A 24,594-nucleotide genomic window follows, 5' to 3' on the forward strand; every position below is an offset into this window, starting at 1 on the left:
TTGCTGCTTTCCTCTGATTTTAAGAAATTGGGATACAGGTTTCCATAGACTACCCTACTACATGTGAGAGGAATTTGCAGTCAAACCACTGACTTCAACTCAACTTGGGCACTTCAACTATTTTGCTGCTCTGAACATAAGGTTGTGCTTAGTCCCTAAATTTGCTGTTGTCTTTTAATTCCTGTAACTCATTAAATACTGTGAAATGATTACACTATAGGAAACTTTTAGGAGCTGGCTTTGATTCACCCTATTTGAAAGGACTTGAAGCACATTAACGCTTACCTGAAAAAGACCATTTTTATTGAAGAAAGTAAACTGAGCCCTGGATATAACTTCAAACTCATCCTGACTTAAATTCTTCAGTAAACTTGGTGGCAGAACAACAGAAGCAATGGCACTTGTCTGATCCTTGTCAAAATCTATCTGTTAAATAAAAACAACAAGAGAACATGTTCAAACAATAAAGAAACCATCTGTTGTCCCCAACTGGGTTCACTTTCTAGATATATCTAGAAATATCTAGATATGGGACTAGAACAAATCAACACTAAAACAACTTGTGCTATGTAAGAGTTGATGCAATAAATAATTTTTTTAAGTCTGGGGAGGTTTCCCACTTTTCCAGCATGAGATCAGCCTTCTGCTACAAAAAGATATTAGATAAAACCAACAAAGAAACAAACTCCTCCACTGCTATAATGATGATTTGGAAATAATGAGATGGTAATTATGACAGTCATAACCATTTTCAGTAATGTTCAAAATACTTTTCCTTGTAGCAAACAGTGTTGAGAACTAAAAAAATATGCTCTGAATCTTTGCTAAATTGTATTAGTTAGCTTGAGCTACACATCTGGAATAATTCTCTTACGAGCTTTTATAGCTTCTCTCTTACAGAAGGGAGATTCAAAAATTATTAGTGTCACTTCTCCATATTTGCTGTCCTACATAGCACAAAAAAGACACTTTCTCACATCATATAAATTTAATCTTCACTGGCAATGTATCAGAAATCTAAAAGCCCTCTGTGGCCCAGGAATGTAACAAGTGAGTAGGAAATAAAAGAGGATGCCACCCTGCATTTTATTAGCAATTCTACGACTGATCACTTTCCCACCGTGGCCAACTCAAGGTGTGCCACCATATCCATTGAATGAAGAGGAGCAAGCCAGCTCACAGTGGCTCCATAGTAAAAGCACTTAAGAATTTTACTGTGAGATATGGGAACTCCCACTACTGACTTCCCCAGAGGCATCCTGGTTGTGTATTTATGCCTCTCAAGGACAAAGTCATAGGATATTGACACATTATTCACCCTTGGAAATAAGTAAGAAGTAGCTCATAGACATCTTCTGACAGGGATAAATGCAGTTCAAAACCTGATTTTCAGAGGTTGATTCTGCTACAGTAAACAGAAACTGTGTATGTGATAAAGATGTCCCATTAGGCATTGTCTGCAAATAGAGTCAAAGAGGCTTCTCCAAAGAAACATGGATATATTACAGGAACAATTTAATAATATGAATCACCAAAACCTAATTTAGTCAAAGGTTTGGCAAGAAACATAAAGACACAGGGGACTGAAATAGAATCTTTCCAAATTGCCATGGATAAATTTGCTTGGTATCTACTTTAAGAAAAAATTACAAAAAAAAAAAAAAAAAAAAAAAAAAAAAAAAAAAAAAAAATCTGGAAACATTCTGACATAGAGCTTGAAGAGTTTAATGTTCCCTGATGAGCCCAGAATAGATCATCACATCACTGGTGAAAACCTGGGCTTTCACAAGGAAATCTCCCTTCAGCAGGGATAGCAAGTATCTTTCTGACAGGCATGGAAAATAGAAAGGGTGCCCACAGCTGCTGCAACTTTTCTGGAAGGAAGGATGCTAAGAATTCTCAATCAGCTGTTGGAAATGTGAAAGACTGAGAAGGAGCTTGTGTTCCAATAGGAACATTATAAATAATTTGATGGAGTTTGGGTTTTATGATTATTTAGACAGTACTGTAATAAAAGATTCCAGAACGAGAAAATTCCTGGATGTCCTCAAGCCACAGATGGTAATTCCTGTTCTATGTGCGATCATCCAAAACCTGGCTTTAGAATTTTCCTTTCCTCTTTCCATAAATAAAGGATGAAATCTGCAGGAGAAACATTCCTTTGATAACAAAGAACTATTCAGCTTCACAAGCAGCTATTGAGCTTCATTAATATGAGAGCTAAACAAAAGTAGATTTACAATCACCAAAAATTTTTTATAAAATTGATTAAAAGAAATTTTAGCTAAAATATCTAGAATAATAAATATGTGAAAAATCAAGTACATAAAATCTATTTTTATCTCTTTAAACAACATTTGAGTTTTGATCCAAAGTGTATATATATGCACAAGTCCTAATGCCTACTATATTATTACTAGATTTTTACAGTATGTAGTATCTTACAAAATGATCAGACATTTTTTGGATTGTTGTGTTGCCAATTTGCAGCAGGTATTAATTTGTTTCCATATAATATCTATACTCTAGTGATTAGTCTTTAACTGTTTTTATAATGCCATATTCTGAATTCAGTTTTAGTTCCTCTGGGCCAAATGACAGCAGATTTTTTTCTTTTTCTGTGCAATATTTTCTGTATGTTTCCCCAAGGAAGACTCACAGTATTTGAATAGTTTAACACCCAGAAACGACATTACTGCTGTCACAGACTTCCTATTTAACTGAAAAAAAAAAATAAATTGCACTGCATTTTAGAAAGCATTTAGGTGCCTTAAGATGCAGACAGGTATGTAGTGAAATTTATATATTTTTGGCACCTCACCACTACTGATTTCAAAAGAACCTTTGGAAAATCCTATGGGTGCTCATGTGCTTCTCAAACAGTATTTCAAACTTTTAGATGTCTGTTTTTTTCTATTTGTGGCAAAACAAGAAAAAATATTTTTGGGGTGATGATAAATATCTTAACTACAGTATCTGCCTGGATACTGCAGCACTGGAGACCTTCCTAAATTCTATGTGATCTCTGTTCATTTTATTTTTAATGCCTAGGCTGGTTAAGCTCCACATGAATGACTTGAACTGCCTCAGATATCCTAAATGGAACAAGCCAATCAACCTATGTGTGGACAACTGGGTTAGATTTAGGTTTCTTTTAGCACTAAATGTCAAAATTTTACTGGAAGCTTGAAGAACTATTGTATCTGCAGAAATCTATGTAGATACCTATATCTAAGTATCTTATTTTAAAGCTGAAAGACAACAAAAGGGTTGTTAGATATTGTACAATGCTCAGTACTGCAGATTGTTAAAGGTTATTTTCCTTTTTCACTAGTATAAAAAAACCCCCACAATACTAAAAAAGGGTCAAGTGTGTTCTGGATTTATAAGCCAAATTACTTTTTATCTGCATGGAATGTGAGTTTATCTGTGTTTCCTGTCACTCAAGGAAATACTACATTAATCTGTTATCTGTTTGGATGATTGTAGGAAAAAGGAAACAGAAAGTAGGGGGAGAACTGGGAGTTGTAAGTGGATTTATAGGAACCACAGTAAACACACTTGGAACAACAGGCACATTTCATGTTCAAATACAACTGCTTGTTCTGTACCTGGAAATCAGATGCATTGTTCTGTGGACTGACGCTGAAAGAACCACCTTTGAATGAAGTTGAATTTAAAGAAGACACTCCAAGTGCGAGATTTCTTGTTGAAATACTCATGGATGGTCCATCAAAATGGATCTTTAAAGCCAAGGCATCAATAGTTTTTAGAGCTCTAAAAACAGAAATAAAAATTACTCTGAAATCTGAATACCGAAAAAACCTCCACCTATGCTCTGCATGCTCCTCACATCACATCTTGTTGCTGACTGTGTTTCTATCACCCACCTGTGTATTCACAAGAACACTGTTAGGCTGTAAATTTATGTTATCTCTCTTGAAAACAAAAGCTTTTGACTGACAGAAACTGTGTGACTGCATATCACTGGTCCTGAAATAATTTTACAATACTTATATCTATGCTGTGTCATGTATCAGAAGACTTCTTTTCCATCCAAATATTTTGTCTTTGTCATGCACACTAAAGAAATATTTGTGTATCTATTTTGGAAAATTATTTTTGATGAAAATTTTTCTGGTTTGTCTATACATGGAAGGATGAATCCTTACAGCCCTTCAAGTTGCTCTCAAAAGCTTTTCTCAAATGCAGAAATACTTACTCTGAAGATGAGGCTGCTAATACACTGTCTGAGCTGGCTAGAATATTGGAAAAAATTGTCACCACGGTAGAACCCAGAGATTCATCAATTTCTTCGTCATTCACAATTTTTTTGAGCTTCTGCACAACATCATTTACTTTGTCTGAGGTCAGCTGCTGCCCCTCACCAGTGAGATTCAGAAGCTGATTGGCAATATCTGCTGCATTTTCTGTGAGCATACAGAATCAAGCAAAAAGAGAAAATAATGCATTACAGTCCTGAAGTAATCCAAAGAAATACAAATTTTTATCACCACTGTTGGAAGCTAGAGTATGTTCTATGGTATTCGTAATGAACATGGGATTTCATCATTTTGTCAAATTTATAATTTTTTTTAAAGTATGTAGGACCTGTTGATTATTTACTATGCTCATTAGCTCTCTTGTCTTTGTTTTGATTTGAGTTTGTAAATCAGAACTATTACAGAAAGGAAGAGAGGAAAACAATGCATACTTATCTCTTTCTTTTTTTTTTCTCCTTATGCTATCTTTTCTTTTCACTGTGAAAAATTTTTACTCTTGAAGTGAAACAAATGCATCCAAAGTCTCTATCACTGAAAAACTGTTTACTCTCTTAAGCTTTCTGAAGGAAGTCTGACCCCCTTGCAAATGCTTCAGTTCTTTCAAAGGATGCTACTCTTGTCAGAGGCCTGGCAAGCACACACACAGCACAAATTTCACAAGGAGAATCTTCCTGGAAAGTTTGATAGCATGTCAAATGGCAAAACATGCTAAACTGTAATGTCAATGCCACCTGGAAAGAAAGCTAATATAAACACTAACCTTTAACAACATCAAAATATTTGAGATTTGAGATTTAATGGAATTTACAAATAAGAGTTTGAAAGTTTAGTTTGCAACTGGCTGTGGGTTATTTTCTATAATACAGTGTTTTGATATATTTACTGTAGAATGCTCATTTTACATGACAAGATGTTTTTCATATAATCTGACTGCAAGTACCCAACTGACTGAGGTAGGTAGCCAGGCCCCCTAGACACCTCTATCAATAAAGCAAGAAAAAGAGGCTTCTCCAGGACAACAATTCAGAACAGGAGCTTAAAGTCATATGTATTTCAGAGCACCACAGTACCATTCTCTTCACTAGATTTGGCACTAAAAAAAGGACCATAAAACGGTTTTCTTGTTATTTTATTACTCTTTCATGGCCAGAATGACATAAAGGGTTATTTCAGAAACAGAGAATAAATCTGAAAATGTCTGATTGTAAGTCCAGTAACAAGAGCAGGAGTCTTTCCCCTGGCAGGCATACAAAATATTTAAAAACCTGTCCTAACTTGAATATCAAATAGAGGTAAGATACCACCTTCCTTTACTCTTGATTAAATTGCCTGAAGAGCTGGATTTAATTCAGTAATTGGTTTCTACAGTTTTAAATGGGTGAGCTGAATTGAACTTGGGTGCACTTACCCAGAGTTTAATTATTTACTTTGAACTGATTTTTTTAGAAAGGTTTTTAAAGAACTTAACATAAAGAGAAAAGATATCCTTCCAAAGATTAACACAAATATACTCACCTGTGCAATTTCTAAGATCAGGCTGACCCCAGTATGATGTATAATTCTGCAGACCCAAATAGCTAAAGAGGAAAAAAGACAAAATTCACATGAAATATTACAACAAAATTACATAAATATTCCATAGTTCTTTTTTAGGTGTCATAGTGTCCACTCTTCTCAATTGCCAGTATTTGTAGCAACATGTGCCCTAGTGAAACACAATATGTGTACTTGACAGTGAAAGTATATGAGTGATTAAATGACAGTGCTGAGAGAAATCCCACTTTTTCAGCGGAAATTCTGACCTTGTATTTCAGGAAAGACCCAAACATTGGCACAAACTATCACACCCATCCTCTTGACACCCTCCCTTCAGGTATCATAGACATTGATGAGGTGCCCTCAGCTTTCTCTTCTCAAGGCTGAACAGGCCCAGCTCCCTCAGCCTTTCCTCACAAGAGAGATGCTCCAGTCCCTTCATCATATTTGTCACCCTGTAAAAATGGCTCCAAAATTAAACACACTTTTTTCCCTCAGTTTGCTTTGAAGACAAACATGTTGTCACAGCACGGAAAAAGGCAGGACGGTAAATGAGAAAAATGTATCCCTTTACTCAGCACATGATAAAGGAACATTATTCCTCAGCTGATCACATTTATTGTAATAGCACAGCTAATCACCTACTGTGGAATGCAGATGACTAGAAGAGCCTGTTAGAAAAGCTCCCTCTTCTCTCCAAACAAATCCCACCAGTGCTCCATACTGGCAAAAGCTAGTGGAGGCAGAGGCAAGGAAGGCACAACACAGGCCAAAACACAGTAATTTATTGGTTTTTCTAATGAGAAGTGATGTACATAATCAATGGTATAGTGTAGACCACAAATGAAAAATAAAGATAAGCAATACTGGGACAGCAAAGGTCAGAAACACCCATTTTTAATGATTCTGAGGCTCTGATGTAAAAGCAATTTGATTTCTTCACTACTCACTCTACAACAAAAGTTGATCAGTCAGAATCAGTTCTTGTACAAGATTAGGAGGCTGAGGAAGTGAGTTATTTAAATATAATGTGGGCTGCTTTCCTGTTTGGCACCGAAACTCAAAGCTGATTCATATCCATGTTGCCATACTGCTTGGAAAAAGTAAAAGATCTGCTCCTCTCAGAACATGTTCCAGATGCAATGTGGGTGGATAAGACTAATATATCGCAATAAATAGTAATAATCCTAAATACTGAAGGAATTAATTAATATTGCATCATCATAACCATGTTTAAGGCACTCAAAGGAGATCAATGCCATAATGTTTTGGTAATATATAAGCAGAAGTAATAATATTCCCATTTTACAAATGGGAAATGGACGTACAGTCAAAGTCTTTTGTAGATGTTTGCAAAAAAACCTCCTACACTAGGAAAAATTTCTTAAACCTTAAACACTCAAGTTCAAATCTTTAAGCACAAGATTATACCCACCTATGATTATGACTAACTACTGGCAAAACACTTGTTTCACAATTTCTTTACTTTTCCCCTAATGAGATGAGGTGTCTTGGATTAAACCAAATGCACATCTCATCTTCACAGAATTTTATTCTCATTCTTACTCAAGTGAGATAGTAGTGGTGGAGTGGTAGCAAATGTGAAGCTTTGGGTGCAGTAACATAAAGGTCATGGCCAAATACAAGGTCCTGCATGTGGGTAAGAGTAATCTCAAGCACAAATAGAGGCTTGAGAGAAGAATGAATTGAAAGCAGCCCTGAAGAGAAGGACTCTGGGATGCTGGTGGAAGATGCAGCACAGAAAGCCAACCACACCCTGCTTGCAACCAGCTGCATCCAGCTCTGGGCTCGCACGACAAGAAAAATGTGGACTTGGAGCAAGTCCAAAGGAGGCCCACAAAAATGATCAGAGGGCTGGAACACCTCTCCTACAAAGAAGGTGAGAGAGCTGGGGTTGTTCATCCTGGAGAAGAGAAGGCTCTGGGGAGTTTCCAGCACCTAAAGGGGGATCCGAGAGATCTGGACAGGGACTTTTTACAAGGGCATGCAGTGACAGGACAATGGCAAATAGTTTTAAACTGAAAGGGATTAGGTTTCAGTTAGATAGTAGGAAGGGTTTTTTTTTTTTTACTTTGAAGGTAGTGAGGGACAGGCACAGGTTTTTCAGGGAGGTTGTGGATTCCCCATCCTTGGAAGTGTTCCAGGCCAGGATGGATGGGGCTCTGACCAGCTTGGTCTAGTGGGAATTGTCCCTGCCCATGGCAGGGGAGTTTGGAACTAGATGATCTTTAGGCTTCCTTCCATACCCAAATTCATTCTATGATTCTATGATTTGAATAAAACAGTATAATTCTGGAGGAAGATATTATTTTTATAGTCATGTTGAATATGTATTAATTATGGGTCCCAATATGCCCTAGGAAAGTGGTAGATGAGTTTTTTTCTTATCAGTGAAATACATACAATCACTCCACCACCTAATTTCTCATGCTATAGAAAAAAATCTTCCTGAAATACAGTACCAACAATGGCAATCATTATATATAACTAAATAATAACTATATATAACCAGAAAATTGCATCTGAAACAACTCAGCTTCTCAGATATTAGAACACCTACCAGGTTCTTGATGCAGTCTGAACTGAGCTCCCGTGGCAAAATGTGAAGTTGGTCACAGTAGGCCTGGTATCTGGCCAGAAGTAGTTTGGAGGGTTTTCTTCAGCTAAACATTTTTCTGTAAAAATGAGTATATGTTAAAAGTAAATAGTAAATTTCTTCCCCTAATCATCTTCCATTTTTTAATCTCAGCTATCAACACATCTACAGCACAAAACTGTATTTAAATGAAATGCTTGGCTGTTTGCAATAGAGTGGCAATAGAGGGGTGCACGACAAGGGATCACACATGCTGCTGCTCAGAGGAAAGGGTTGAATGTGCATGCTGCATCCATCTGCACTCCAGCAGCCTCCACCTCCTCCCTCCCAAAGGAAGGGCAACCCTTGGCAGAAGCTGAAGGGGAAGAGATGAGAGCTAAGAGGAGATTGATTAAGGGCAGCTGCTGTCAGGAAGACAAACACCACTGAGAAGGTGGGATGAGGGCCTTGGAGGTCCAAAATTTCTCATTTTAGCTCTGGCTGTAAAGTATATTTCGTTAGCCTCAAACCACCAGAGGAGCTGTCAGGAACTGTCCCAGCCTCTTTGAACCAGACAGCAGGTCACTGACTACAGCAATCTGGACAACTTTGTGTTAAAAGTGACATTTTGAGCATGGCTCTTTGAGAGTAGTGGAACAACAAGGCTTTTAGGGACAATTTAAAATCTGAAACAGTCACACAGTTTGAAAATGTGTGATTATTTTAACACAGAAGGTGCTGTTTTACGAACAAGCAAAAAAAAAAAAATTGTTGTGTAACAAAGCTGAACACTACTTACCCACTGGATCAACATCCACAGCATGAAGCTGATATCCTTCTTCCATGGTTCGATTGTTACTTATGAGCTTCTGTCGGATGTCTTCCTCTTCCAAATTGATGTTATTGGTAGAATTATAAACTAGAAGAGCCAAAGCACTAAAACTGCAAAGAAAATTATCCAAGTGTTTCAGTCAGAACAGCAGAGGCCAAATGTGGAAATAAAAATATCTGACAAACTCTGGTTTTCTGAGTATGGAACAGGGTCACCAAAACAGTGTTGTTCATTATCTGTAAATTAATATTTTTGTATATATAGGACTATGACAAGAAAATATGGTTGGGAAATTTCATCTTCTAGTTACCTTTAAAGAATCATCTCATAAAAAGAGGTTAAAAATGTTTTCAGAAGAGTTCAGGAGATGAAACCATAGAGCTGTGAGTTCTAAATGGGCCCTAATTAATTTTAAAAATCTGGTTGCTACTGGCTTAGGAACTGAGGAGCTGATTCATCTCACATCACAAAACTTGTCAGGGTGGGACAAGTCATCCTCCAGAGGATCCACCTCTACACTGACTACAGAGAAAGACCAGGAGATTAACAAAGAACAGATGCCTAACATTTAAATCTCTTAAGGTTTTTATGGAGTGAAAAACACCCTGACATACTTCTGAAGCTTTTAGTCATAATTAGGAAAGTGGAGCTCCTCAGATGACTAATCGAAGTTTGAGCACTAATAGCTGCTCTGTACTGTAGCCCACTGCTACTTTCTTGGACATAAGAAGTAGTTCAAAGAGCCCAAGCCTCTTTCCTGTGAACAAAATAAAACAGTCTCCACCCGTGTCCAAAAACATAGCTTTTCTGGAAGGGAAATCATGAACAGCAAACCAGTTCTATCAGGACACAGGAAATAAGCCCAGAGTGGAAGGCACAGAAATTTCCTCCTGGGAAAAAAGGAAATGTTGGAGATGAGAACATGTCAGTACCCAAGAGCATTGCTTGGCTCTGGCTAGTAGGAGGTAAGCCACCAAGGCATGGAACATTGGATGTCCATGGGAGCCAAAATGTGGAAAAAAGCAAACATGCTTTGGGCTGTCTTCATCTTAGCCTTGCCCTTGGATACCCATCAGCCTGAATGAAGCCAGACCTTTGGAGTGTGTGAGCTGTTCCTGGCAGCTGGGGAGTGGTGGCATTGCCAGCACACATACAGTGAGCAGGGCACACACCCATCAGGGGGGCTTTCACCTGTGGCCCCCTGTGCATGAAAGCCACAGTGGGCAAAAGGGTGCTCTACAGGAGGAAAAGTAGCAGAAAAAAAATCTGTAGGGATGCTGAAGAGAGCCAGTAGGGATTTCAGGTATTCCCTCCTAGACAGACCAGGACTTCAACTAAAAAAGTCTTTCAGAAAGACATCCCCATGATGACAGCTCAGATTTGCACTTTCCAGATGTGCCTAATTTTCTTGACATAGTCACTGTTTAACTGGTAACATGTTGCTGGAGAAGAAAGATAAAAATGTGACCACCTGCAGGCTTGGCTTTCTCCTTTCCCAGTGGATGCATTTTAGCAGAAAAATTCCAGCTCTCTCTGGCCGGGTCACTCCTTCCCTGCTCCCAGAGATACTGAGTTCCTCCTAACATTCCTTTGGTCTCTGTGGAGTGTTTAACATGTATATGGCAAATAGACTCAGTAAGGTGGATATGCATTAGCAGGCTTTTGCTGTACACCTCAGATACGTTACAAGCACAAATTTATTACAGCATTTATTTTTAGCAGAAGTATGGAAATTGCCTACGGGATTGCCAATTCCTTCAGCCCTCCAGTACTTCAACTCCAGAGTCTCCTGGCACTTAACCATCTTTCCTAAAAGATTCTGGCTTCATTCATTTATTCCCTTTACTTCAGAAGAGGAAAACTTAATATACTGATGCCACTCCCTACCTCAGCACTCTGGCTGTAGAACAGACATTCTGAGCAGTCACTACTGCTCAGCTGCCTGTTTCAGGATTCCCAGCTAACCAAAATTATATTTAGTATCCATACCTGCAAGGAAGGATAACACCAACAAAATAGAAGGGATAATGATAGATGAGGTAGAACTGGTTGCTGTTATGTTGAAAAATTACAGAGAAAAGTATTGATTATGAAGAAGTGATAAAAATAATCCCTTAAACCAATCTGTTGTTTTCTGAGAAACTTTTAGAGCACAAGTCATGTATACTGTATAATAAGAGCCTACTCCATAATATGATGAAAACAATTTCCACAAACTTTTCAGAATGACTCATGTTAGCTTCCTAGACTAAATAAATACCTTTTAACTTGACAGCTGACGCAATATGAAGTTGAGTGCTTCCTTCCACTTTTGTCACACTCAGATCCCAGAAAGAAAACATTATAATAGTAAAGAGTAAATTCTCAATTTGGGAAACAGTTAGCCTGCACTCAAATAAATGGCAATGGTGCAATGCTCTGCTGGCATCACTGGATTTGCTACTTTAAGTCTTTTATTGTGTGACATATAAGGGCAGACAGATTCTCACAGTGGTAATCAATTACAAGTTTCACATCATCTACAGTAACCTGTACTACCATTGATATAATAAAAACAAATGGACAGTTGTGTATGTAAACAACAGGGATTAGTATGTTTCTCTTTTCTTTGAGTGAAGCGGTGACAGCTGGAGCAAGCAGGAAAGCTTGGGAAGACCAGAGTCTCTCCCACTTTGTCCTGGTCTGTCGAGCTAAGCTGGCCCAGAGGGAGGAATTCACGAAGCTGCATCCTGATCAGAGGCGGTGGCAGAGCCTGCGCTGCCACGGGCCGGACCACAAAGGCGGCTTTCTTCTCCGCAGGGTGACTCAGAGCTATTCCAGGACAGCGTGCCTACACACGGGCTGGGCGGCTGCTGCGCCTGCGAGGAGCAGGGAGCGAGGATGGACAGCCGGAGGAGCCCGCAGGAAGGATGGATGGACAGGCAGAGGAGCCCGCAGGAAGGATGGATGTACAGCCGGAGGAGCCCGCAGGAAGGATGGATGGACAGGCAGAGGAGCCCGCAGGAAGGATGGACAGGCAGAGGAGCCCGCAGGAAGGATGGACAGACAGAGGAACCCGCAGGAAGGATGGATGGACAGCCGGAGGAGCCCGCAGGAAGGATGGACAGACAAGGAGCCCGCAGGAAGGATGGATGTACAGCCAGAGGAGCCCGCAGGAAGGATGGATGGACAGGCAGAGGAGCCCGCAGGAAGGATGGACAGGCAGAGGAGCCCGCAGGAAGGATGGACAGACAAGGAGCCCGCAGGAAGGATGGACAGGCGGAGGAGCCCGCAGGAAGGATGGACAGACAGAGGAGCCCGCAGGAAGGATGGACAGGCAGAGGAGCCCGCAGGAAGGATGGACAGCCGGAGGAGCCCGCAGGAAGGATGGACAGACAAGGAACCCGCAGGAAGGATGGATGGACAGCCGGAGGAGCCCGCAGGAAGGATGGACAGACAGAGGAACCCGCAGGAAGGATGGATGGACAGCCGGAGGAGCCCGCAGGAAGGATGGATGGACAGGCAGAGGAGCCCGCAGGAAGGATGGATGGACAGCCGGAGGAGCCCGCAGGAAGGATGGACAGGCAGAGGAACCCGCAGGATGGATGGACAGGCAGAGGAGCCCGCAGGAAGGATGGACAGCCAGAGGAACCCGCAGGAAGGATGGATGGACAGCCGGAGGAGCCCGCAGGAAGGATGGACAGGCAGAGGAGCCCGCAGGAAGGATGGACAGCCGGAGGAGCCCGCAGGAAGGATGGACAGACAGAGGAACCCGCAGGAAGGATGGACAGCCGGCGAGCCCCGCGCACGCTGAGCCGCAGCTGGACAGCGCGGCTTTCTCCTCTCTGCTGCACCGGGCAGGCTGAGCTAACACTGAATCAATCCTGCTGCCAAACTGCTTCACAAAACAAATTAATCCCTTTCAGAGTTTGCATAACTTGATTCAAAGAATATAAATAACTACTTTAAAAGAACCTAAATATTTGCAGAATCGAAATTTTGCACTAAAAGTCACTGTGAATTTCAGTGCTGACTACCCTGGCATATTTTAAATAGTTTTCAAATGTCAACATTAAATTCTTTACTAATCTCACAGTTATGTTGTCTCTGCAGATAAGTGGTGATGGGTAGTTATAACTGAATCCTGGCAGCACAGGTAGGCCCACAATTAGTTACTAAAACTCCACTTGTGAAGTTTTAACTACTTCACATTAACTGGACAGACAAAAAAGAGCTGACTGTTCCATAAGTCACTCAGTGAAGATGCAACACAAAGAGAAGACAAAATGTTAGAAAACACACAGAATAAGACAGAAATAAGCAGAGGGGAACTAAAAGCATTCCAAAGAAGCATCTGAGTTGTGAGTAATCTTTTACTTGAGGTGATTTTGATTGCAATACCTTAAAATGTTCAAAACAAAGAGCAAAAAAGTATGACTTGACATAACAGACACACTGAAAGAAATGTCAAGGACGAAGAGTTTCCTTTCCTCGGAGAAGGCGATGTTATAGTTAGAATATAAAATCTGAGACTTCATGTCACAAAACTAAAAATTGCAGCTACTTTTTGGATTACTAAAAATAAAAGCATCCTAAGTCTTCCTTTTAAGTTAACGACCATTGTAGCAGAACAATTTTGCAAGCACCACAGTCACGCCTCGTGCCTTGGCTTCTGTCTCTGGGTCTTGCTCCTCCTCGCAGATCTGGTGTGGGAATACAATCAACTATGGCTTTTCAACAGAAAGCACTTATAGTATGTGCTAATTTGGTATGAAGGCTATTCATTACTAGAAAATGTTGCAGAATCAAACCAGAAAGGACTGGAATCCCTCACATGGAACAGCTGGTCTTTGCTGAAATGAGTTCTTGGTGACACTCGCACTGTGTTCTGGAACAGTGAAGAAAACCCCCATTCCCTATTCCCCAGTACACTGCTTTTCTAAAAACAGCATCTAACCATCTCAGATCTACACTAAATTTAATTAAAGTCAGTGGAAAGACAAAGGCAGTCATTAGAAGCTGGAAAATGACAGGAAGCTTCAGCTTAGGAGACTACGAAGGGATCACCCTTCAGTCACTCAAAAGGAAATCCCAAATTCTTCCATCTGTGATGAAGGATTTCTTCACAGGTCATGGACACAAGATGCAAGCAGGGAACTGTGGAAAAACCTGAGGATTTTCACTTGGTGCTTTTTTGGTTGGTTTTTCAAACAGAAATATTACATATAATGTACATGTTATGCAGCATTTTAAAATATTTCTCAGCCCTGGTAAAGCTGTCCCTTACTACCTTCAGTAACACTAAAGTTGAAGGTGTGGGGACTAGAGGTGGGCTAGGTCCATGTCCTTTCTAAAACCTCACAGGTAGAAACCCAGAAAACTTTTGAAATAGGAACAGAGATCACAGATATGTTCACTTATAACAAAGATATCTAATAAAAAATAATTTGAAGTAATCTACAAAGAATGCAAAAAGACTAGTACTTTACTTATGACTAGAAAAGCAAAATTATGCTGTTCTAGTGTTGCTAACTCTGTCTGAAACTATTGCACAATCTAATTAGCATTTTATCCAAGTGCATTAAAACTTCCATTAAGCAAAACAACACCCAAGAACACAGCATGCAGGAGCCTGAATATGCCTCACAGACAGTGGTGGCAAAACTCCCACAGACTTCAAAAGAGCAGGACTAGGCATGGGTAGTTCTGATTTCCTGCTTTCCTCTCTATTTTCATTCCCAAGACAAGGGATTTCTGTTTAGGTGTAATAGTTTTCACACAGATGGCTACCACTGTGGTTTTTAATTTGGATGAGATGTGGTTTTTAATTTGGATGAGATGTTTATCAGTACTAACATTAATATTGTTTCCCATAGAATGAGCAACCCAACACTGGGAATAGGCCAAAATTATGACAATCAAGCAGTGGAAGTTAGAACAAGCATAAACTTACTGTATTTTAAGTGGAGAAAAAATAATAAATTAATTAGGTCTGAATTTCTTGCAAAATAAGAGAAGAAAGGAGAAGCAAGGGAGCTGAACTCTCTGTTAAAGACCAATTCCCCTACTGTGAGGCAGCCCTATATAGTCATCTGACAAAACCTAGGATCAGTGGGACTTTTCTGAGAAAAGCAGCAGCAGCAGTCACAGAAAGTTTTGACAAAGCTCCAGAGTCATAAAAGGCAAAGTATTAATGAAGGAAACAAACACATTTATAGTTTATCCACAGGATTGGTTCACTTGGATAAAATCCACAAATTGGTTTCACTTCCAAGGGTTTGTGCAAAAATGATGGGAACAAAGAAATAGCTATATCCACAACCCATGCTGAACTCCTGTCTATTTTGAATAGATTCCCTTTCATTAAGAGGCAGAAACAACACAACCAGAGGAAAAATTGAACACTGACATAAAGTCAAACACAGCTTTGATAAAAGTCTGTCTATTAGTATGGTTAATAATCTACCAAAGTATTAGGTTGATATATACTGCTGTCATCCAGAGATGTCACAGTATTAAGGGTGCTGATAATAATATGCACTTTTGGACTTGGCATTCTGTCTCTCATCACTGGGTACATAAATGCCTAATAACCACGGTGTACTTTGGATTTCTGCAATGCATACAGCAGCAATGAAAGAGCAAATATCCACTTCAATAATTTTGCTTTGTTTTGCTCTTCTCCAGAATGCAGTAGTTTAAAAAGTTTCTTTGGAAAACACCTATTTTTAATGTGACAAAAAAAGCCAGCTTCCTACCTCCCACTTCCAGCTACTATTTCTTCTCTGAATCATTCTCTCTAATGATTCCTCCTCTTTCACATGCAAGACTAGGTGGGCAGAGTGTCAGCTGAAGTTCCTTGATGAGGAAGCAGTGTGGAACAAAGGGTGGAACAAAGCAAAATGCATAGAACAGGTTTGGGAATACTCTTTTGTTGGTTTTTGTGGTTTTTTTAACTGCTGTATAAAATACTAATCCAAAAGGAATGAAAAAATAAGTGATCTGAATGACAAGAATATGAATTAATGGAGAGAAAAAAACCTTCTCAAAGAACAATTTTAAGAATTATTATACTGCCTTGAAAATAAGGAGGCTATTTGTAGAAAATTCAGAAAAGAGAAATAGTGCATTAGTTAAGGCTAATATGTTCACTTCTGTAAATGATAAAGTTAAGGCCATGGCACTTGTGTGTTAGGTCTTAAATTTTAACTATGGAGTGAATTTCTGTTTAGATAAGCATGAAGGTAAATGGAATAAGAAATGCTTAAAAACTAAGAGAAATAATAGAATGTCTAAAACTGCAACAGACTTATCCTTGAGGATCCAAAATGAAGAAATAAGAAAATATTTGGGCAGTTTTTCACAGAAATAATTTATAGGAACATTAAATTAATAGTAACTGCATGAAATCACATTGTGAGCAAGTTACATACAAGAATTCAGCCATAAAATTTCAGTGAATCACCTAGGCAGTCAGGAATTACCATTAGTTCCATCAGGTATTTAGAATTTCTAACCTCCAAACTGTTAATATTTTTAAACTCTCCAGTGTTACCCTAGCGTCTTGTAGGATTTCCTAAGAATCCTATGCAGGAAAAATCCAAGGAAAGTCTAACAAAGAATCCTGACAGCAATTTCTGGAATCAGTAGGAAAAAAAAAGGTTTGCTTTTTGGATCTTCAGAAATTCAACAGATTTCTTCCCCACAAAATTCAGAAACAGATGTGAACCTCAAAGAAGTAAGGAAGTGGTGACTAAACCCAGGAGCACTGAAGTCTACTGGGCAGCTGATCCTGTTTTGGTTTCAGAAGGGAGGGATGTACAAGCATAGATATATACGCTGAAAACCTGAGACCTAAAGATGCTTCAACCAATTTTTCTCAAATGTGTCTTTTGTAAGAGGTAAATGATGCATGAAAATGTATTCAAGATATGAAAAAAGCAGAAAATCATGTGTATGTACATATAGAGTGTGTAAAAAGTGTAATTTTTGTTAGACATTTATAGTAGCTCACTTAAATTTTTAATTATCATTGCATTATCACATCTGGATTTCTAGGTTGAGCAGGATCTTGGCTTGTCATTTGTTTTCTAAGAAAACATTCACAGCATGACACTCCTGATTATCTGGAGAACATTAAAACTTGGTGTGACATGACCAGCATTTATACAAAATTGTTCAGAATGATGAAAAATGCCATTTGACCATGACACAAATTGACCCCACAAGAAGACTAGGTTCTCATTAGATCAGATCTCCCTTGAAAAATGACATATTATGAACACGTAATTCCATTGCCTCTTAAATTGCATATAATGAACAAAAGAAATAGAGATGGGGTTACTTCACCAAAAGAGTAATACATTATGAGAAGTAATTTAGTGGCATATTCACTGTGTGTTAAAAAGGGAGGGAAGGGAAGGGAAGGGAAGGGAAGGGAAGGGAAGGGAAGTTTCAGGGAAGGGAAGGGAAGGGAAGGGAAGGGAAGGGAAGGGAAGGGAGGGAAGGGAAGGGAAGGGAAGGGAAGGGAAGGGAAGGGAAGGGAAGGGAAGGGAAGGGAAGGGAAGGGAAGGGAAGGGAAGGGAAGGGAAGGGAAGGGAAGGGAAGGGAAGGGAAGGGAAGGGAAGGGAAGGGAAGGGAAGGGAAGGGAAGGGAAGGGAAGGGAAGGGAAGGGAAGGTGTGGGAAGGGAAGGGAAGGGAAGGGAAGGGAAGGGAAGGGAAGGGAAGGGAAGGGAAGGGAAGGGAAGGGAAGGGAAGGGAAGGGAAGGGAAGGGAAGGGAAGGGAAGGGAAGGGAAGGGAAGGGAAGGGAAGGGAAGGGAAGGGAAGGGAAGGGTAAGGGAAGGGAAGGGAAGGGAAGGGAAGGGAAGGGAAGGGAAGGGAAGGGAAGGGAAGGGAAGGGAAGTTTCAGGGAAGGGAAGGGAAGTTTCAGGGAAGGGAAGGGAAGTTTCAGGGAAGGGAAGGGAAGTTTCAGGGAAGGGAAGGGAAGTTTCAGGGAAGTTTCAGGGAAGGGAAGGGAAGGGAAGGGAAGGGAAGGGAAGGGAAATGAACGGGAAGGGAAGGGAAGGGAAGGGAAGGGAAGGGAAGGGAAGGGAAGGGAAGGGAAGGGAAGGGAAGGGAAGGGAAGGGAAGGGAAGGGAAGGGAAGGGAAGGGAAGGGAAGGGAAGGGAAGGGAAGGGAAGGGAAGGGAAGGGAAGGGAAGGGAAGGGAAGGGAAGGGAAGGGAAGTTTCAGGGAAGGGAAGGGAAGGGAAGGGAAGGTGTGGGAGGGAAGGTGTGGGAAGGGAAGGTGTGGGAGGGAATGGATGGGAAGGGAAGGTGTGGGAGGGAAGGGAAGGGAAGGGAAGGTGTGGGAGGGAAGGGATGGGAAGGGAAGGTGTGGGAAGGGAAGGGAAGGGAAGGGAAGGGAAGGGAAGGGAAGGGAAGGGAAGGGAAGGGAAGGGAAGGGAAGGGAAGGGAAGGGAAGGGAAGGGAAGGGAAGGGAAGGGAAGGGAAGGGAAGGGAAGGGAAGGGAAGGGAAGGGAAGGGAAGGGAAGGGAAGGGAAGGGAAGGGAAGGGAAGGGAAGGGAAGGGAAGGGAAGGGAAGGGAAGGGAAGGGAAGGGAAGGGAAGGGAAGGGAAGGGAAGGGAAGGGAAGGGAAGGGAAGGGAAGGGAAGGGAAGGGAAGGGAAGGGAAGGGAAGGGAAGGGAAGGGAAAGGAAGGGAAGGGAAGGGAAGGGAAGGGAAGGGAAGGGAAGGGAAGGGAAGGGAAGGGAAGGGAAGGGAAGGGAAGGGAAGGGAAGTTTCAGGGAAGGGAAGGGAAGTTTCAGGGAAGGGAAGGGAAGTTTCAGGGAAGTTTCAGGGAAGGGAAGGGAAGGGAAGGGAAGGGAAGGGAAGGGAAGGGAAGGGAAGGGAAGGGAAGGGAAGGGAAGGGAAGGGAAGGGAAGGGAAGGGAAGGGAAGGGAAGTTTCAGGGAAGGGAAGGGAAGGGAAGGGAAGGGAAGGGAAGGGAAGGGAAGGGAAGGGAAGGGAAGTTTCAGGGAAGGGAAGGGAAGGGAAGGGAAGGGAAGGGAAGGGAAGGGAAGGGAAGGGAAGGGAAGGGAAGGGAAGGGAAGGGAAGGGAAGGGAAGGGAAGGTGTGGGAAGGGAAGGTGTGGGAAGGTGTGGGAGGTGTGGGAAGGTGTGGGAAGGGAAGGTGTGGGAGGGAATGGATGGGAAGGGAAGGTGTGGGAGGGAATGGAGGGAAGATGGGGGAAGGGAAGGTGTGGGAAGGGAAGGTGTGGGAAGGGAAGGGAAGGGAAGGGAAGGGAAGGGAAGGGAAGGGAAGGGAAGGGAAGGGAAGGGAAGGGAAGGGAAGGGAAGGGAAGGGAAGGGAAGGGAAGGGAAGGGAAGGGAAGGGAAGGGAAGGGAAGGGAAGGGAAGGGAAGGGAAGGGAAGGGAAGGGAAGGGAAGGGAAGGGAAGGGAAGGGAAGGGAAGGGAAGGGAAGGGAAGGGAAGGGAAGGGAAGGGAAGGGAAGGGAAGGGAAGGGAAGGGAAGGGAAGGGAAGGGAAGGGAAGGGAAGGGAAGGGAAGGGAAGGGAAGGGAAGGTGTGGGAAGGGAAGGTGTGGGAGGGAAGGTGTGGGAAGGGAAGGTGTGGGAGGGAAGGGAAGGGAAGGGAAGGGAAGGGAAGGGAAGGGAAGGGAAGGGAAGGGAAGGGAAGGGAAGGGAAGGGAAGGGAAGGGAAGGGAAGGGAAGGGAAGGGAAGGGAAGGGAAGGGAAGGGAAGGGAAGGGAAGGGAGGGAAGGGAAGGGAAGGGAAGGGAAGGGAAGGGAAGGGAAGGGAAGGGAAGGGAAGGGAAGGGAAGGGAAGGGAAGGGAAGGGAAGTTTCAGGGAAGGGAAGTTTCAGGGAAGGGAAGGGAAGGGAAGTTTCAGGGAAGGGAAGGGAAGTTTCAGGGAAGGGAAGTTTCAGGGAAGGGAAGTTTCAGGGAAGGGAAGTTTCAGGGAAGGGAAGTTTCAGGGAAGGGAAGTTTCAGGGAAGGGAAGGGAAGGGAAGTTTCAGGGAAGTTTCAGGGAAGTTTCAGGGAAGTTTCAGGGAAGTTTCAGGGAAGTTTCAGGGAAGGGAAGGGAAGGGAAGGGAAGGGAAGGGAAGGGAAGGGAAGGGAAGGGAAGGGAAGGGAAGGGAAGGGAAGGGAAGGGAAGGGAAGGGAAGGGAAGGGAAGGGAAGGGAAGGGAAGGGAAGGGAAGGGAAGGGAAGGGAAGGGAAGGGAAGGGAAGGGAAGGGAAGGGAAGGGAAGGGAAGGGAAGGGAAGGGAAGGGAAGGGAAGGGAAGGGAAGGGAAGGGAAGGGAAGGGAAGGGAAGGGAAGGGAAGGGAAGGGAAGGTAAGGGAAGGGAAGTTTCAGGGAAGTTTCAGGGAAGTTTCAGGGAAGTTTCAGGGAAGTTTCAGGGAAGGGAAGGGAAGGGAAGGGAAGGGAAGGGAAGGGAAGGGAAGGGAAGGGAAGGGAAGGGAAGGGAAGGGAAGGGAAGGTGTGGGAAGGTGTGGGAAGGTGTGGGAAGGTGTGGGAAGGGAAGGTGTGGGAAGGGAAGGTGTGGGAAGGGAAGGGAAGGGAAGGTGTGGGAAGGGAAGGGAAGGGAAGGGAAGGGAAGGGAAGGGAAGGGAAGGGAAGGGAAGGGAAGGGAAGGGAAGGGAAGGGAAGGGAAGGGAAGGGAAGGGAAGGGAAGGGAAGGGAAGGGAAGGGAAGGGAAGGGAAGGGAAGGGAAGGGAAGGGAAGGGAAGGGAAGGGAAGGGAAGGGAAGGGAAGGGAAGGGAAGGGAAGGGAAGGGAAGGGAAGGGAAGGGAAGGGAAGGGAAGGGAAGGGAAGATTACTAAAATAGTTCCTGCCTCTTCAACCTTTTTTTTGAGTAGACTAGGGAGAAGAAAAATAAACCAGAGGGCAGGATGGCAGGAAAATGAGACAAGAAGAAATCAGGTGTACAGCTCAGCTGCTAGACTCATAAAAAGATACAGGAATAAGGATGGGGAAAGCTTTACATTCCTCAGCAGTCTTGGATTGTTGGTAAGACCCGAGGTGTGGTCTCCACTTGAAAGGCCTTGCTGGCAGAACCATATCATTTAGAAGTGTGAAAAAAAATCCTACCCACATCACTACACCCTACTGTAAATGTAGGTCAAGCAGCAAAATAGCCCGTTCAGAGACTGGGCTTACAGTGTACCAGTTGAAAGGGTTTGCCAATAAAAGCTGTCTTTCTGCTGTGGCTGTGTGGGAAGGAGATACCACCTTTCTACAGATTTTTTCATGTCTAGGCAAACTCTTGAAAACTTGAAGCACCACTAACTACTTCCTGATGGTAAATTGGGAATATTGGGCTATCCCTGATATTAAAAAGCCCAACTTTTACTGCCATTATCACGGCAGTTTTCTCAGGAGCCAGCAGTTAAAAGTCTTTTCTTAACAGGACTTTTGCCTACACTGCAAACAGATAAATCCCATACCCACTTACTGCCCTATCCTCACAAGACCAATCATGTTTTGGTTTCCTCTCCTTAATTTGGTGCTAAGGTTCCCTCCCTACCCAGACATCCCCAGAAATCAGCCTGCTGCTTTCAAAGAAGCCAGTGGAGGCCAGATTTTCAGGGGGGGCAGCCCATCTAACTTTCTCTGGCTGCCTTTGAGGTCGTTCCAACTCCAGCGTCTCCAAGCCCAGCAGAAGTCAGGAAATGAGAGCATATGGTAAATAGTTTAACTCACACTTGTTTAGCTTTCAATTCTAGCATGGTTTTTCAGTGTTTTCCATCTAGTAAGATGTCTATTAACTCAAGAGTGTCTGGTTTAAGAGCACAAATGAAGAGGCAGTGGACAGATACGAGTGTACCAAAGCTTGCTGCTAAAGAAAGCTGGGTGTGTTGTACAACTTAAATATCATGTATCTATTCAGTTTTGTGACAGGTGAAATCTGAGCTCTGAAAAAATTATCTGTTAGGGTTTAAAGCTCAACAGATTTAAACCAAAACAAACATGATAACCAGTATTAGGTTTCCAAGAACATTCAGAACACTGAGATTGCCCGCAGTCATGCATTTACAGACCTGCAGCATATGCCAAACAAGAGTCAATGAATCCAATAATGGACAATAAAGCCTGTTGTAAAGCCACTTGCAATAGCAGCTGTTGCCTCTATTGAGAAAATATTACCTTTTAATACTTCTTTTCTGTCTTGCTCCCTCTCTTGAAGAGGCAGGGTGGATGCTGTGAAAGAAACAGACATTAATTAGGGTGCATTAATTCTGCAAAGGAATACAGCATAAATATCTTCCTCCTCAATTTACCTGATATTGACCACATACACAGTGTAATTCCAGTTCTGGAAAGTACGGTTCAGCTGAAAAACAGGAAGACATTGATCACATGAATGGCAAGATGTTAATGGGGCTCTTTGTTGCTTAAAGCAGTGTTTGAATTTCACCCTTCTTCCCCTTGAGAAATCCCCTCCAGTTTTGCAAAGCAAAGAGAACACTCACTTTTCAGTGAGGTGATTGTTGTACAACTGGTAGTGAGAGATGTGGCTTTTTTGTGAACAGAAGGAAATCTGTATAAGGTCATGACAGACTGAATAGGTGAGTGCACAGCGTCCTGACCTTTTCCTTTTCTCCCTCTCTTCCACATCTTAAATTCTCAGATATACTTTGAATAGAACAGATTTACTGAAAAAGCTACTAGCTAGATTTTCACCTGGAACTCTTCAAACTTATGATGATCTCCTTTTCAGACCTTTGTATTCTTTATTCTGAGTGCTCAACAGCTGCTCAGTTTTCCCCCAAGAGACCCCTTGCATACTCTGCTAGGGCCAAGTGACACCTTTCTAGTTTCCTTGGCTCAGGCACCCATGTACTTTTCCTGGGTACTGCTGCTAAGGGAACAACCTTGGCACGTGTGGATCACTGCAATTCTGTTTTGTAGATTACTATATAGATATTTTTCCGGTTTATGGATTCCTTAGCTTCTGATAGCTGAAACCCCCAGGTTTATTATATGCAAAATTTAATTTAAGAATAGTTGCCATATTTCATGATATCATATTTTCACATAAATAGTTGGTATAAAGGTTTTATAAATTGTGTGAGTGGGACTATGGGACCTGCCAAAAAGGCAGAGAATATTTTTATTCAGACAAGTAAGAAGAACTTTTAGAGGCAAAAACTTCAAGAATTCCTAACTCAGAGGGGAGCTGATGTCTGCTAAAATGGGCTGAAAAACCAGGGACTACTAGAAACCTCAGCAACTGACCTATGGCAGAAACCTTTTGAAGTAGTGAACATTAGAATAAATTGGAAAAGTTTATTGCCTCACATAAATCAACAGTGCCTGGTGTTTCTATGATTTCTGCCACAATATAGCTTCAATATAGCTTAGCACTTGGGCAGAAAGTTTTTGTCCTGTATAGTGATGTTGGAACACAGACATGTACCTCTTTTAGTGGACAATTCTGATTTCTCCATACTTTTCAAAATCTCACCCACTATCTACATTTCTTAAGAAGCTAGCTAGTATAGTGCAGACTTTTCAAATTTTATCCATACTGCTGAAGAGCCTCAGCTAGACCTGAACTTATTAAATTTATTACTGGACAAATCAATAAAAGAAAGATATTTAGAGAACACCTGTGAAGAGTTTTTTTGGTAGTGTCTTTTGTTTTTCTTTTCCAACTGATAACAGAGATGGGCCAGATTCATAATGTAATCACACAGGAAAGAAAACTTAACTTACCCATTCTGCAACGACATCATGTACTTTTGACACCGAGTTGGGGTTGGAACTAGAGACAACTATAGATATCCTGTAGAATAGCCCACCTGTCCATTAAAAACAGCATCATAAAGTTAGACACTGGGCAAATTTAGCTTTTTAATAATGAGACTTTAGCTTAATGGTTAATATAAAAAATTGTGCCAATCCCCAGATACAAACCCCACCTCACACTCTTGTTGGCATTTAAAGTCTGAAATGAATAAATGCAGGCTTGGGCACATTCTCTCTAGTCCTGTTGATTTTGATAAGAATTCCCCCCCACCCTTACATATTTTCAGAGGCATTTGAAATGTGAGATAGAAACTCACAGTCAACATACATCTAAATAGTATTTTGCATATGTCTCTAATGTGTAAAACCAAGATCATGACAGTCTCAGGATTTTAAAAAAATCATTATAATTAATGAAGTCTGTAAAGACAGATAAATTCTGCACCTAGGCATATTGTTATAATATTGTTATATGTTCCTGAATTGAACCACTGCAGATTAGAGTTTAAATATTTTGAGGGCAAATAAAGCTCATCAATTAAAAGTAGCAAGGTAACTGAGGACAGAATTAGGTGTGAGAAGGGATATAGAGCTCTTGTTTCCAAAGCACAGTCTTGCTC

General features: G+C 41.7%; 1 protein-coding gene across 8 annotated transcripts in view; it reads right to left on the reverse strand.

The window, feature by feature from the left end:
- The window catches only part of ADGRG6 (adhesion G protein-coupled receptor G6), a 113,082-nt gene that overhangs the window by 26,184 nt on the left and 62,304 nt on the right, over positions 1–24,594 (reverse strand). For all 8 annotated transcript variants that reach the window (XM_056487222.1, XM_056487219.1, XM_056487221.1 and 5 more), the window contains 9 exons: positions 23,942–24,027; positions 22,504–22,556; positions 22,370–22,423; positions 9,215–9,357; positions 8,401–8,515; positions 5,799–5,860; positions 4,223–4,430; positions 3,612–3,777; positions 286–426 (listed from right to left, as the gene is read on the reverse strand). In XM_056487222.1, coding sequence (XP_056343197.1) covers positions 286–426; positions 3,612–3,777; positions 4,223–4,430; positions 5,799–5,860; positions 8,401–8,515; positions 9,215–9,357; positions 22,370–22,423; positions 22,504–22,556; positions 23,942–24,027 — 1,028 coding nt within the window. The remainder of the gene's footprint in view (positions 1–285; positions 427–3,611; positions 3,778–4,222; positions 4,431–5,798; positions 5,861–8,400; positions 8,516–9,214; positions 9,358–22,369; positions 22,424–22,503; positions 22,557–23,941; positions 24,028–24,594) is intronic.

The sequence above is a fragment of the Oenanthe melanoleuca genome, chromosome 3, assembly GCF_029582105.1.
Source record: "Oenanthe melanoleuca isolate GR-GAL-2019-014 chromosome 3, OMel1.0, whole genome shotgun sequence".
NCBI lineage: Eukaryota > Metazoa > Chordata > Aves > Passeriformes > Muscicapidae > Oenanthe > Oenanthe melanoleuca.